Here is a 14,427-nt window from a genome sequence, read left to right as displayed (position 1 = left end):
TAATTACCTGGATGAAACTTCGCACAATTTCAAGGGCAGGTTCAAGAACAGACTCCTCCCACTTCGAAACATCAGATACTTCTAAGCCATATACTGGGGGGACACTGGTACCAGGTCCTAATGATGACAAAGAAAAGTCGCGAGAGGTCAGCTTCCAAGACCCAATCTACTCTGCTCCCAGGACTCCAAAATCCTCAAGGGAAAGATACGGGGCCAAAGGAATAAACATTCTGACCATGCCACTCCTTTTAAGCAGTAACACAAACCAAACAACTACACACAGTCCAAGAAAGACCCAGAAGGTTGATGGGTCTGGAGCCAACACGTCTGGCTGTATAATCTAGAGTCTGAGGTGTGGGATCTTCCAGATCACTCAGGAAAACAACACACAGTAACAGCCCCAGTGGCCACTGTATGGGCTGCAATATAAAAGGCAGCATGTTATAGGGGGAAACTAGCAGCTTGAAGTGAACACCTGTTCTAAGGTCCATATCATCTGATGGTGATGTCACTCTGCGGCAAGAGAGTTCACAGCTTTCTTTAGAAACAGACACTAATCTCAGGTTTGTGTATCTCCCTTCAGCAGTCTGGCACTCACAAAACTCATTAATACCATACTGATAATCACGGGCTGGCAGCAGCAGGGTATCAGCCAGGGAGCTGCTGAATCTGAAAATTAGAAAAAAGCCTTGGAACTGAAGTAGTTGCGCCCTGTTTCTAAGAAACAGATCCAGAGAAGTCAGAGAAGTATTCAAGAAATACCCTATGGCGAATTACTTCTGAACAGAGGTAAGACCGGAGGTAGCCAAATGTACAGCTACAGGCATTTCATCCAACTGAGCCAACCATGTTTAGTCTCTGCTGCTGGCTTCCTCAGTCTGCGGACACACTAAATTGTCTTCCACATCTAGGTTAAGTCAGTTGCCTAAAGGCAAACAGCATCACCCCATGGACAAAAACATCAAAGTCCTCGGAATGCCAACGGCTGGCAGGTGCTGGCCTTTTGACTGTGCCAACCACAAATAAGAGTCTTCATAAACCGGACTGGGCTGCACCTGCCACCACATGGAAAGGTGAGACTGGGAGGGTGCAGGCGGCATCCACAGCACACCTGGCCGTGGCTAAGCTCTGCACCTGTTTCCAGGCCACTCTATATTTTCCTTTCCCTTCTAAGTCCTTTGTTGGGCTTCTGTGCCCTGTCTCAGCACCTTTCAACAAGTTCTCGGCTCCCAGCTGCTATTTCTGGCTCAGGTCCAAGGCCAAGCTGGGGTGGGGAAGTCCCTCTGGCTTTGTGCCAGAACCGTATCCCAGCAGACCAGCCCCTGGCCAATCACACATGGTTCCTGATTTACAGGGCAGCTGTGCCTTTCACTCCAGCACCAACGCTGTGTGGGCACACACACGAATGAGGAACGAGCATATGACGCACTGTGCCATCAACCCGGAGTGACTCAGAGATGGGGGGGGGGGGTTATCACAGCTTTACCACAGGAAGAAGTTCCAAATCATTACCCCCCAAAACCCCATCTTTTGTTACAGACTAATTGTTAGGTCTGGTGAAAAAAGAGGCTGTGTTAGAAATCTGTAGTAGTGAACTTCAGTTTCGGCTGACAAAAAGACTTCTGTCTAGAAGGACGTGCAGAGAAAGCAAGGTAAGTAGAAGAAGTGCACGGAAAACGCTGGCAGAGAATGAGAACTGAGAGAGCGATCCGTCCAACATGGACCAAGGCGTTTCTGTCCATAGGCACTGGGGCGGAGGGGAGGCCTCGGCTGTACTCATCTGTAACTAACTGAGAGCAGAAATTCAATGGCAAAGGTGAACAAGAGTTGATTCAAAAGCATGTTTTAAAAGTGCCCAAAAGATAAAAACAGGGTTTCATTTATGCTTAACCTCCTTTAAATTAATCTTTTAGCTCATGACCACACCATTCCTGACCCAAGGCCCAGTACTAATGGTGTCCAGCTAAAGGTATGGGCTCAAGGAAACAAGTGTGGTGGGTGTACAGCTGAGTGCGGACTTTGGAGTCAGGCCTGCATCCAGTACTCTACTGCCTATTAGCAAGGGGATTTTGAGCAAGTTATTTAACTTCTCTAAGCCTCTATTTACTTATCCTCAGAAACAAAAGGAAAATGCCCACCTTGAAGTCCCAGTAATAAATGTATTACACCCAATTTAGTGCTAAGGATATAGTACAGGGTCCAATGAATGAGAATTTCCTTCCCTTTTCCTTAAAAGTGCTATTCAACTGAAGTTAAGAGGTGCAGCAGCCTGAAACACCACATATCTGAACACAAAAGTAATGCTAGAAGAACTGGTAAAGGCTTTGTCTTTTTATACTACTTATCTGGCCCCCAAACCATTTTAATTAGGAAAGCCTTCCTACAGACATCTAATTGTTCTTCAGCTATAAAATTTGAAGCTAAGATCAACCCCAAACACCAACTCTACTAAGAAAATATTGCTACCTTGCTCTTACTAGCTTGCAGACAGTACTCAGGTGTTCAAGGCATAACGTAGCTTCTTCCTCAGGAAGAAGTGTTTCCTGAGGTATCAAAAGAAAATACCCCTGGATAATCACTTATGCAACACCCCCAGGTCAGATCCAGAAACTAAAGTTTACTTTTTGGATGAGCTGAGAATGCCGACGTTCTATTGAAAGCAGACCCAGAGCATAAGGAAAAACAATGAGACTTACTGCTCAAAAAACGGTTTTTAACCCATCGGTTTTGCTTCCGGGCATATCTCTTAGTCACTTGTTTCAGAGCCTCAATACCTGAAAGACAAAGCAGATATAAGAAGCTCTAAGTACTTCTCACTCTGCCGCAAGGAAGGTCCAGCCAGCCTGGCATCGGAGAAAACTAGCCACATCAGCATACTGGTGGATACTTGCTCCGTGAATATCTCTGTTCTGAGCTGAAGGCCATTTGGGACTCTTTCAGCCTCAGTTCTTTCTCAGACCATACCAGCTAGACACTCTATCACTCAAGGATGTCCAAGGCTAGGTTAGATGGAGAATTCACACCTTTCTTTAGGAGCTGGTTTCTAATCTCTGGTGTGCATTTTCCTTCAGTGATCAGGTACTCGTGAAATTCCTTGAAGCCAATTGATTGGAAGATACCATGTTGATAGTCCTGGCTGGGAACAAGAAAGCATCAGCGGATAAGCCATTGCATCTGAGAGCTAGAGGACCCTGGAGATGATCTAGCTGAACCATTTCATCTCACAGATGGAGAAACTGAGATCCTGAGCAGTCAGCACCTCTCTGAAATCCTTCCTCTACACCCCCCAAACAGCTCCCAGGTTATTTCCGTTGAAAATTAACTCCTGGGAATGTTGGTGAGATTAGAAAACTGCAACTGTAACAAGTACACCAACCCTCCTTCCCACAAGCCGAGCCAATGCCAAGGACAAAGGCTAATAAACAAGTAGATCCAAAGCCAGTATTGTGTTTATGGTCTTTTGACCATAAGCAAGGAATGAAGAGTACGTGGAAGTAACAGCCAAATTCTCACCTATTTTCTGCAACTTTCTTCTCATTATAGCGTTTGTGAAAATCTCTTAGTTCATCCAAGAGACCAGCAGCAAGCATGTTATCCACCCTCTTATCCAAGCGTTCATCTAGAACTTGAATCAAATTAACTCATCAACCAGCAAGCCTGCCGAAGGTGCGTACTATACATGATGAATGCATAAGCTGCCACAAAGAAGAGAATTTGTTCAAATGGAAGAAAAAGTTCAGAGTCCAAAGATTATCTAATAATTCATAATTATATTCAGTCACAAACTCTGCAATTCAATAAAAACAGCAAGAATGAGGCATATCATCTTATTATATAAGGAGAAAGCACTAGCCGATTCAGAGAGTCAGGCCTCCTTCCACAGGGGCCTTCTCTTTCTCCTTTGGATCTCTCTGGATAGCAGCCCCCTTCCCATCCCATCTTATCTCACCCTTGGTATCTTATACTAATGCCAGGAATACCTTTACCTGCTTTCCAGACCGGTACCCAGGGAAATGACACTGTGCCTTTGGTAATGATAATAAAATTAATAGTGACCACTTGCTTAGCACTTATTATGAGCCATTCATATGCCACTAAGAATATGTTTTTTCAAAACAATGTTTTATTGAGGTATAGTTGACTTACTCTAAACATTTATATACAGCAATATATTACTATAAGCTTTATCTCAGATGGACTCTGGGATACTAAAGGACTTTTACCTGTCTGTTCCGCATGAAGCCAGAGGATGCATGGGTTAGGGAACTTCAGAGGGCCTCCAAGGGGACCACCGCCTTCCTCCGCATGTTGACGATGAAGAAATTCACTATGAGAGATTCCCGTTTCCTCAAACACTTGCAGGCTCCTAAGTCATTTGAAAGAGTAGAGTAGGCACATCCATAAAAACCATTCAGTTCAGTTCAGTCGCTCAGTCGTGTCTGACTCTTTGTGACCCCATGAATCACAGCACGCCAGGGCTCCCTGTCCATCACCAACTCCCAGAGTTCACTCAGACTCACATCCATCAAGTCAGTGATGCCATCCAGCCATCTCATCCTCTGTCGTCCCCTTCTCCTCCCGCCCCCAATGCCTCCCAGCATCAGAGTCTTTTCCAATGAGTCAACTCTTCGCATGAGGTGGCCAAAGTACTGGAGTTTCAGCTTTAGCATCAGTCCTTCCAAAGAAATCCCAGGGCTGATCTCCTTTAAAATGGACTAGTTGGGTCTCCTTTCAGTCCAAGGGACTCTCAAGAATCTTCTCCAACACCACAGTTCAAAAGCATCAATTCTTTGGCGCTCAGCCTTCTTCACAGTCCAACTCTCACATCCATACATGACCACAGGAAAAACCATAGCCATTAGGAAATATTAATTCTCAAGTAACATGAGAGTGGCTATTTATCATAGAATGCCTCATTGTCATTTTCACCGTTTAAGCCCCTGAACACATGAAGGTCTAGGGTTATATGGCAATCCTATAGCTACTCAGAAAAGAGTTATAAAGAAAACTTAAATAAAACTACCCTTCTAAACATACATAAAATTCTCTGAAATCTTTAGGTTCAGAAACAACAGGTTTCTTCTACACAAACAGAATAGGACATATTCACTTTCAAGTAAGCAGTAAAAGCTTGCTGGGATACCTTGTTATAAGCCAACAAGTCTAGTCTCGCTGGAATGCCTTTCCCACAGTACAAAAGTATGTTGTATATCCAGCTCATCAACTTTCTTTTTAAATATGTCTAATGAAGAATGCTTCAGACTAATTCAGTACTCTACTACACACACAAAGATCACTGGAGAAAGAATCCACATACTTAAGCCACCATCTACTCTGTTAGTATCTACTATGTTATGCAGCACTAGGTAATTTAACTCTCAAATCTATACTCTACCACTCTGGGTGATAGCAACTTATCAGCTTGAAAGTGATCTATCCCTTCCTGATACAATTCTACTTCCTGAAACCTTAAAACAAGAGTAGAAACCCCTTGTCTTCCCCCATCACTGGTCTCGCAAAAGAGGACTTACGAGGGAAAAAAAGTAGTTTAATAGATATCTTACTTATCTGGAGGTTAGAATATACAGCCTCAAACAAAAAGAAAGATGAAAAAGGTCCTTGGATCTTCTTTTAGAGACTCTAGAATTCCTGCTCCGAACCTATTGTTCTTACTAAAATATACTCTCAACTCATTACTATTCTACAAGTAGCAAAGCAAAGAGAAATTATAAGAATTGATTAATAAAAGGAATAGATAATCATACCATAAAACAATATAGAAATGAATGTTCATTTAGTATCCCTGAGTTTTCAAAAAAAATTTTGGAAGATTTCTATTAAAATGTTTACAATAAAATGTTTGAATACTGGAAAATATATACTTCATTTATCTAGAATATGCATTATTAACAGGGTGATACTGACCTCAAGGGACAAAAAACACTTAAATATCATAATCATGTGCAGCCTTCCAAAGGGTAACCGTAACCAAAATCTTCAAGGAGAGGAGGGAGGGAGTTACAAGAGAAAAAATTTTCTAAAAAAGCTTAAAGGGCAGAGTGGATAATAGAGAAGGCTTAAGAAAACATTGATCTAGAACACTTGAGTGGAGTATTTCATAACCCCTATCAATACCAAAGGTTGCTACAATATTTAAAGTGTATAAACATCCATATAGTAGATCCTCATTAGAGCCTCTACTCTGCCAGATATGGTGTCACCTCCAGCAATGCATAAAAACACACCTAAGTGGTGATCATATTGTAATGTATAGAAGTATCAAATCACTATGATGTGCACTAGCAATCAACACAGTGTTCTAGATCAATTATACTTCAAAACGAAAGAAAAAGAAATCAGATGTGTGGTTACCAGAGGCTGGGGTGGGAGAAGGGGGCACTGAATGAAGTCAGTCAAAAGATACAAGCCTCCAGTTACAGATAAGCAAGTACGAGGCATGTAACGTACAACATGATAAATAAAACTAACACTGTTGTAAGCTATAAATGAAAGTTAAGTGGGTGGCCTAAGAGTTCTCATAACAAGAGTTCTCATAACAAGAAAAATGTTTTTCTTTCTTATTTTCTATCTATATAAGTACACTAAACTTTTCGTGGTAATAATGTAATGGTATTTGTAAAAATAATCATTACGCTGTATACTTTAAACTTATACAGTGCTGTATGTCAATTATATATCAAGAAAACTGGAAGGAAAAAAGTAGGTGTAATAACTGATAAAATGAAGATGTGGTCAGAAGTGAACAGAATATGGAGTCAATGAAAATGCATATTTATGGAGGAAAAAATAAACCATCTAATACTAGGGAGGGAGGAAGAAAAACACACATAACACATGAGGCTTCAATTTCAAAATAACCTAAGAAAACATGGTTAATGAACTAAGATCATCTCTTTCTTCCCTTCAAGAAAGCCTCCATGTGTTAAGGTGAGCTGATCAATATAAGACAATTTATAAAACTCACCTCCAAAAAAAATAAATAAATCAAGTTATGGAAAAAAACAAAATTAAAACCTGCCTCCCAGTGGGCAGTGTGCTGGGGCAGAACTCAGCCACTGCTGTATGCCAGAAAAAATTTATATGAAAACTGTTATACAAGCAAAGATCAGATAGAAAATGAAGCAAGAGTACACAGGCCTTAGGGAACAGCTGCACTGTATTACGAATTTTACACGTGACAGCAAAGTAGGGTGCAACTATTAATTGAGGGAATTGGACTAAGGCAGTAACTCAGGGCCTCCTAACCTGCTGTCGGAGAAGGCGATGGCACCCCACTCCAGTACTCTTGCCTGGAAAATCCCATGGGCGGAGGAGCCTGGTGGGCTGCAGTCCATGGGGTTGCTAAGAGTTGGACACGACTGAGCGACTTCACTTTCACTTTTCACTTTCCTACACTGGAGAAGGAAATGGCAACCCACTCCAGTGTTCTTGCCTGGAGAATCCCAGGGACGGGGGAGCCTGGTGGGCTTCCGTCTATGGGGTCACACAGAGTCGGATACAACTGAAGTGACTTAGCAGTAACCTGCTGTGCTAGAACACATCAATCTCCACTAGATGCTATTACCAAACCTGTCTCGCCACCCAGGCACCCTGAAGAACTGACTGCCCTCTACCTCTCAAGGGGCTTGGGGTCAGTGGCCCCAGCTTTCTTACCTGGCCACTTTGCGCTTGTCATGTGGGTGCAGCTTGGCAGCCATTTCCGGGTCAACCTGGCTTAGGCGTTTGTGGAGAACATGGCCATCCTCCTTTTCAAGCTCGACTTTTCGGTCGATCACTTTCTCAGTGCCCATCTCCTGCGGCTATCAAACAAAGGTTTAGAGGTAAATTTAATTAAACAATTCAACAAACACTGATACCCTGTATGTGCCAGGCACTTTGGTTAAGTGTTAGGAACACAACCTAGATCAATCAGAAGGTCTTGCCATATAGTGAGAGATCATAAACAGAAAATCCCAACACACCACGGTAGTGCTATGAGGCCACAGCAAATAAAGAGAAAGAAGATCTACTGTCTAGGCAAGTACTCAGGTACACTGCTTCCTTGTTAGAAGTATGAGCTACCCTGACTAATACATCTATATTAACACATCCAGAAGTCTAGCTTCTCAACAAGTGTGATCCAAGAATGGACCAGAATTTCCAGCACATTATACTGAATAGTTTGCAAAGTCCCACCCTATGCAATACCACCTCTGTAAAAAAGGTTGATGTCAGGTATCTCCCTGACATACCGATTGTTACAGCCATGAAATGCTGAATCAGACTAACGTACTGTTAACTTACATGGTGATGCTAATTAGTCCACAGAGAAGCATCTTTCCCACATACAGCCCGTACCCTTAGGCCAGCCTAGGGGAGCACACTTCACATATGGAAATTGGCACTTGTTTCAGAATATTAGGTAGGAAAATTAGTACAGTTGCTGAGTATAAAAAATAGGCAAGAGTCAACTTTCCTCCCACTAAAATCAGCTGGCAAGAAAGAAGAACCCATTTCCTCACTGAACTATAAGGGAACTAAACATACCTTAGCATTGACAAGAACTTTCCAGAGCAGAGATTCGATGTAATAATTGGTTCCTCCCACGACAATAGGAATTTTATCTCGGGCAAATATATCTTCAATGTGAACGTTAAGAAAGACATCAAAATATTTACTATTAAGAAGAAAATGCTAACTCACTTGGAAGTAGGAGATAAGTAAGAAACCACATTCGTCATATTTTTGATACTAGTCTTCCCTGTTTCTCACGAGTTCTCAGAATCATTTCCTATCAGTTCTGGAGAGATTTGCATAAACCAGAGACAGATGCATGATGGTAATTCCTTCCAGTTCTAGAACTTTCTAAGCCTTGCTACTCAAATTCAAAGCTTGCTTAGTATTCCAAATCAGCTTAACAAGCACAAGCCTAAAGAACTCTCACAGAACCAAGTGTTAGCTGCTCAGGAAGCCACGAAAATGACATCCATTATGTGACTTTGCCTTCTAAGGCAAATTATGAGCTGGTAGCTCTAAGCCATGGTTCTTAGACTCAGTCAGTCTTCACCATTCTGGGGTAGTAGTATATATTTCACACTTGAAACTCTACCAGATGACCTGGGAAGCACAGGATGTAAAGACAAACAGATTTCAATTACCAGCTCCAACACTCGGCAAGTCATTCAAGCTATCTAAGCTCCAGCTTTCTTACCTATAAAATTCTCCTGAGTTCTTATGAGCATTACATGTGACAATGCAAATAAAACCCCTAAGACAATGCTGAAATACTTTTTCCTACTGAGTAAGCACTCAATTTACTTGTCATTATTGTTCTCATACCCCTGCTACTTGGAATTCTTCTCTTTAGAATCTCTGTTAAACAGATAATATCTACTTTAAGAGGAACTGTGCTTCTGAGGGTATCTGATAAAGAGACTTTCAACCTAGATAAAGACTCATTTATACATTTCTTCCCCTTGCCAGCCACTCTGTGGGCACAGAGAGATGACCTCTTTTCTATCAGAAACCCTCTACAAGAGGTTGGGGTAGGGTGGGGAGAAAGATGTTACCAGTCAAGGATTATAAGAAATATGTCCATTTTTTAAAAAGAGAAACAAATTGTATGTCCCCCCTTTAATTAAGTATAAGATTCTTCCTCCATAATGCATGGAACTACAACTTCATCATTTTCACTGCTGATACAGTACTTAAATAAACAAGGCACATTTTATATATTCTTCTCTAAGTAGGAACTTGGGTATTTATATGTTTTTGCTGTTAAGAGCAATAATGTTGTTAAAATGAGATCTATCACTTATCTCCTGGTATACTTGTGGCAAGGTTTCTTTAGGATAGAAACCTAGGAACTGAAATAGTTGAAATACACCCTTACCAATGGCTAGTGGCTAGTGTAAGTCACTCGGTCACGTCCGACTCTTTGTGACCCATGTACTATGGCCCTCCAGGTTCCTCTCTTCATGGAATTCTCTAGGCAAGAGTACTGAAGTGGGTTGCCATTTCCTTCTCCAGGGGATCTTCCCAACCCAGGGATCGATCCTGGGTCTCCTGCATTGCAAGTAGATTCTTTACTGTCTGAGCCACCAGGGAAGCTAGTATTCTTACCAATAAATTCTTGTATTGGTAATACAAGAATATATCCAAATCTAGCTATTTTCCTTAAAAAAAAAAAAAAAAAAGACTATTATGGGCATAGATGGTAGTGACAGCTGCTCAATGTGAATATACTTAAGACCACTGAACTGTACACTTATAAATGATAAATTTTATGTACATTTTAACACAATAAAAAAGAAAAAAATTAATTAAAAAAATTTTTAAAAAAGACTGTATCTACAAAGTCCTTCCCTACTCTAATCTCACATAACTACTCAATTGCATGTTATTTCATTTGTTTTAAAGTTTCATTAGAAAAAAAAAAGACATTTATTTAACTCTGAAATCCATCTGGAACTTATATCACATATAATAAGGACCTGATTTCACTTAAAAAAAAAATTAACTGCCCCAGGAAAAATTAATAACTACTGCATTATTTCTTCATTGTTTTGAAACGCCACCTTGATCATAAAATACATACATATATACATACATACATACAACTTCAAGTTGTATCTGGCTTTTCTTATCTGTGCTATAAATTTGTCTAGTATTATATAATTTTCATGCTATAACAATTATTATGACTTTTCAATATGTTTTAATGTATAGCAGTCCATATAGTAAAGGCAGTTTGGACATTAAAATATAAGGGCAGCCCTCCATGTTGTTCTTTTTTCCAAAATTTCTTTAGTGTTACCCAGAATTATTTTTTCCTACTATAATCCCATTATATTTCTAAATTAATTTCTTGTCCCCATTTAAAGGATGGGAAACAAGCTCAGTGGGTAAATACTTTACCCAATGAAATGACATTTATATGGTCAAAAGAGGTAGTTCTAAAACTAGGACACAGATTTTCTGGTTCCTAAGTCAGTGTTCTCTCCACTAAAACAGTACTTTCCAAATTTTAATACGCCTATGAATCACTTGGGACTCTAGTTAAATGCAGACTCTGATTCAGTAGGTCTAGAATGAGGCCCAAATCCAGCACTTCTGTAAGCTCCTAAGTGATGCTGACCCTGCAGTCTGAGGGCAAGATTCAGCAGCAAGGACACTGTATCTTTCAATCCAAAGAGTTCTAATGGGGATGCTGCTGTTGTCTTGGGTATCTCTGCTCAGGAGAAACTGTCAGTACAAAGAAAAGTTCTTTCTTGGCTTGGACTGCCATGCAGCCACCAAGCCTAGCTGCTGTCTCCCTGAAGGATATCAGAGCAGTTGCTTTGTTCCTGAAGTCCACCACTGTGTAATTCGTCACAAGAGGATCCACAAAGCTGATCATGTGGTGCTGGCACAGCCTCTGCTCTTGGGCAGAAACTTTATTGGTGATGATGTCGAGACCTTCATAAACCTAGGGGAAAGAAAATTAGCGTGAAAGTCATGTATTCCATAAGATGCACACCTTATGGGCAGAAATGATTGATGATCTATTGCTCGCTGCAGCCAAACACTTGACTGACCCAATCACCAGAGGAAATGTCTTCTAACCAGAGCGCAGCCAGATGCACATAATCCAAAACAAAAGATGCAGAAGAAATCAGAACACTTTTTTTTTAATCAAATAGTGGTTACTAACTTAAACTTAAAGATAAAAAGTATATGTAAATCGGTGCCCAAATAAGAACTAACTCTGTAAGATTAACTGGAGGTTCTTCGGCCTGAACTCCGAGCCTTTAAAAGTGGGCAGGTTGCTTTATTTACTCTACTTATCACAAGTCTCCAGAAAGGTAACATGCTGTGTTGCACATAGTTCTACTTCAAATGCTTAGATATTTTTTGGATTTAAATGGCTCTGAAAGATTTTCAGAATTTGTGTGAGACTGGCTCCATTTGTGGAGAAGTGGTCTATCTACAAAGATATATATAAAACGCACATATACACACTTTGAAGTCAAAACCCCTAATACTGCTGAACTCTTAGCAGAAACACTGTGCCAAATTACTGCTTCAGGAGGTCAGCAAATACAATCTAAATACTCAGAGGCAATATCCTGTCTGTAAGCTCTTGATCTGCCAATTCAACTAAAAAGTTCAAGTGTACTTTTTCTAAATGCAAGGTCTCAGATGGAGAACAGATCTGAAAATACTAGTTTGAATATAGGGATGAATGCTTTAGATTAAATGTTCTCTCTGTAATCACTGATTCTACAGGGAGCACTGAATGAACAAATAATAAGTTCCATAGAGCCCACAAAGATGTTAAGAACGTTTTTTATCTCACATTTCCCTTTACTTAAATGGGTGTCAAGTAAGTACAACAATAAAGTATAATGGTTAAGGAGGAAGGACCCTGGCGCCAGGCTGCCTCAGATCAATTCCTAACTCTGCCACTTACTAGTTATTTGTACTTGGAGTAGTCAGTTTACAAATCTCTGTGTGCCTTAATGCTTCAGCAGTAAAATGAGGATAATAATATCTATCTTACACGGTTGTTGTGTAAATTAAATGAGTTAATACTTACTTAGTTTTTGCCTGTGTTTAGTTGCTCAGTCGTGTCTGACCCTTTGTAACCCTGTGGACTGTAGCCCGCCAGGCTCCTCTGTCCATGGGGATTCTTGAGGCAAAAATACTGGAGTGGGTTGCCATGCCCTTCTCCAGGGGATCATCCCAACCCAGGGATCAAACCCAAGTCTCCCGCATTGCGGGTGGATTCTTTACCATCTGAGCCACCAGGGAAGCCCAAGAATCCTGGAATGGGTAACCTATCCCTTCTCCAAGGGAACTTCCCGAACCAGGAATCAAATCGGGGTCTCCTGCACTGCAGGTGGATTCTTTACCAGCTGAAAATTCCATATAAAGGTCATTATATTACTACCATCTATATACTACTACAACAACAGAAGGAGAATGGACAATAACTTCAGTGTCACTATCACTCTGAAGCCTCTGTGCTCTTAGCTACTGAGGTTACATAACGAACAAGGATATAAACTATCTTCAAACAAAAAGAAAATGGTTAATCAGTAAAACAGCACAAGAAAACATATAAACAGAGCCATAGAGAAAGAACTAGCTCTGCCTTTCACCCGTTTATCTGTGCCTGACAACAGAATGACGTTCTTACACCTGAGCACTGACGGAATCTTAAATTGTAGGGAGCTCTTTTCTTTGTATCTTGAACAAGACTTCCTGCAAAAGTTATAAAGTGCAGTAGCATATACTGGGATCTGCTGTGCAAGATAAGAAAACTATAGGAGGGAAAAAGAATGAATAATTGTTTGTTCCTCTCCTTTTCCCACAGCCTTTAATTGGCTCTGCTGTAGTTTAGATTTCAAACGACCCAATGTTAAAAGAATTTACACAACTTGATTTTGCCAGTAGAGGACTTCTGACTATAAGTAGATTCTCATTTTTAACACTGAGATTAACATTAAGGAAATGCACAGCTGCAAATGTATAATTACCAGCCCTTACCTCCAAAAAGGCCAAAATGTAAACACAGTCTCTACCAGCACATTCTATCAGATATGTAGATAAATTTGTAGATACATTTTCATCCTATATTCTGCTTTTAGGTATATTTTCTGGAGCCCCTTAAAACAGCCAATTTTAACAAACACACATATATAAATCAATCCCAGAATTAAACTCACCTTATTTGCTGAAGGCAGTGGCTACCTATTGTACTATTTATGGTATATACACAAAAGCCAACAAATATCAGGAAGAATAGTTTTAAATAACCAGAGTTCTTGCTCACAGAGTTAACAAACTAAAAACTGTAACGGAATCTTAGTTACCAATGTAAATTGTTATCTTTGAGCAACTTGTTAGTAATCCTTTGTCTCCTGTACCAGCAGATTAAAAGAAACTGAGCATAAAGATATGGGTGATACAAACAAGGTATCTGAAAAAAGAATTACTGTTAACATTTAGGTATAATATGCTTTTATAGTATAAAAATATAGAATTTTTATTATATTTTTTACTGAATAATAATTGCCAACATCCGCTGGATCGTGGAAAAAGCAAGAGAGTTCCAGAAAAACATCTATTTCTGCTTTATTGACTATGCCAAAGCTTTTGACTGTGTGGATCACAATAAACTGTGGAAAATTCTGAAAGAGATGGGAATACCAGACCACCTGACCTGCCTCTTGAGAAATCTGTATGCAGGTCAGGAAGCAACAGTTAGAACTGGACATGGAACCACAGACTGGTTCCAAATAGAAAAAGGAGTACATCAGGGCTGTATATTGTCACCCTGCTTATTTAACTTCTATGCAGAAACTTCATGAGAAACACTGGACTGGAAGAAACACAAGCTGGAATCAAGATTGCCGGGAGAAATATCAATAACCTCACATATGC

At 40.3% G+C, this 14,427-nt stretch overlaps 1 protein-coding gene across 1 annotated transcript in view; it reads right to left on the bottom strand.

Moving 5' to 3' along the window:
• TRIT1 (tRNA isopentenyltransferase 1) overlaps positions 1–14,427 on the bottom strand; it is a 44,861-nt gene that overhangs the window by 4,524 nt on the left and 25,910 nt on the right. The window contains exons 2-9 of the mRNA XM_010862731.1: positions 11,327–11,467; positions 8,548–8,646; positions 7,675–7,820; positions 4,224–4,366; positions 3,514–3,625; positions 3,024–3,136; positions 2,697–2,774; positions 8–117 (exon numbers count right to left, since the gene is read on the bottom strand). Coding sequence (XP_010861033.1) covers positions 8–117; positions 2,697–2,774; positions 3,024–3,136; positions 3,514–3,625; positions 4,224–4,366; positions 7,675–7,820; positions 8,548–8,646; positions 11,327–11,467 — 942 coding nt within the window. The remainder of the gene's footprint in view (positions 1–7; positions 118–2,696; positions 2,775–3,023; positions 3,137–3,513; positions 3,626–4,223; positions 4,367–7,674; positions 7,821–8,547; positions 8,647–11,326; positions 11,468–14,427) is intronic.

This window comes from Bison bison, unplaced genomic scaffold (assembly GCF_000754665.1).
Source record: "Bison bison bison isolate TAMUID 2011002044 unplaced genomic scaffold, Bison_UMD1.0 scf7180017864484, whole genome shotgun sequence".
NCBI classification, from domain to species: domain Eukaryota; kingdom Metazoa; phylum Chordata; class Mammalia; order Artiodactyla; family Bovidae; genus Bison; species Bison bison.
The sequence above is the reverse complement of the archived record's forward strand: the minus strand, read 5'-3'. Positions and strand labels throughout refer to the sequence as shown.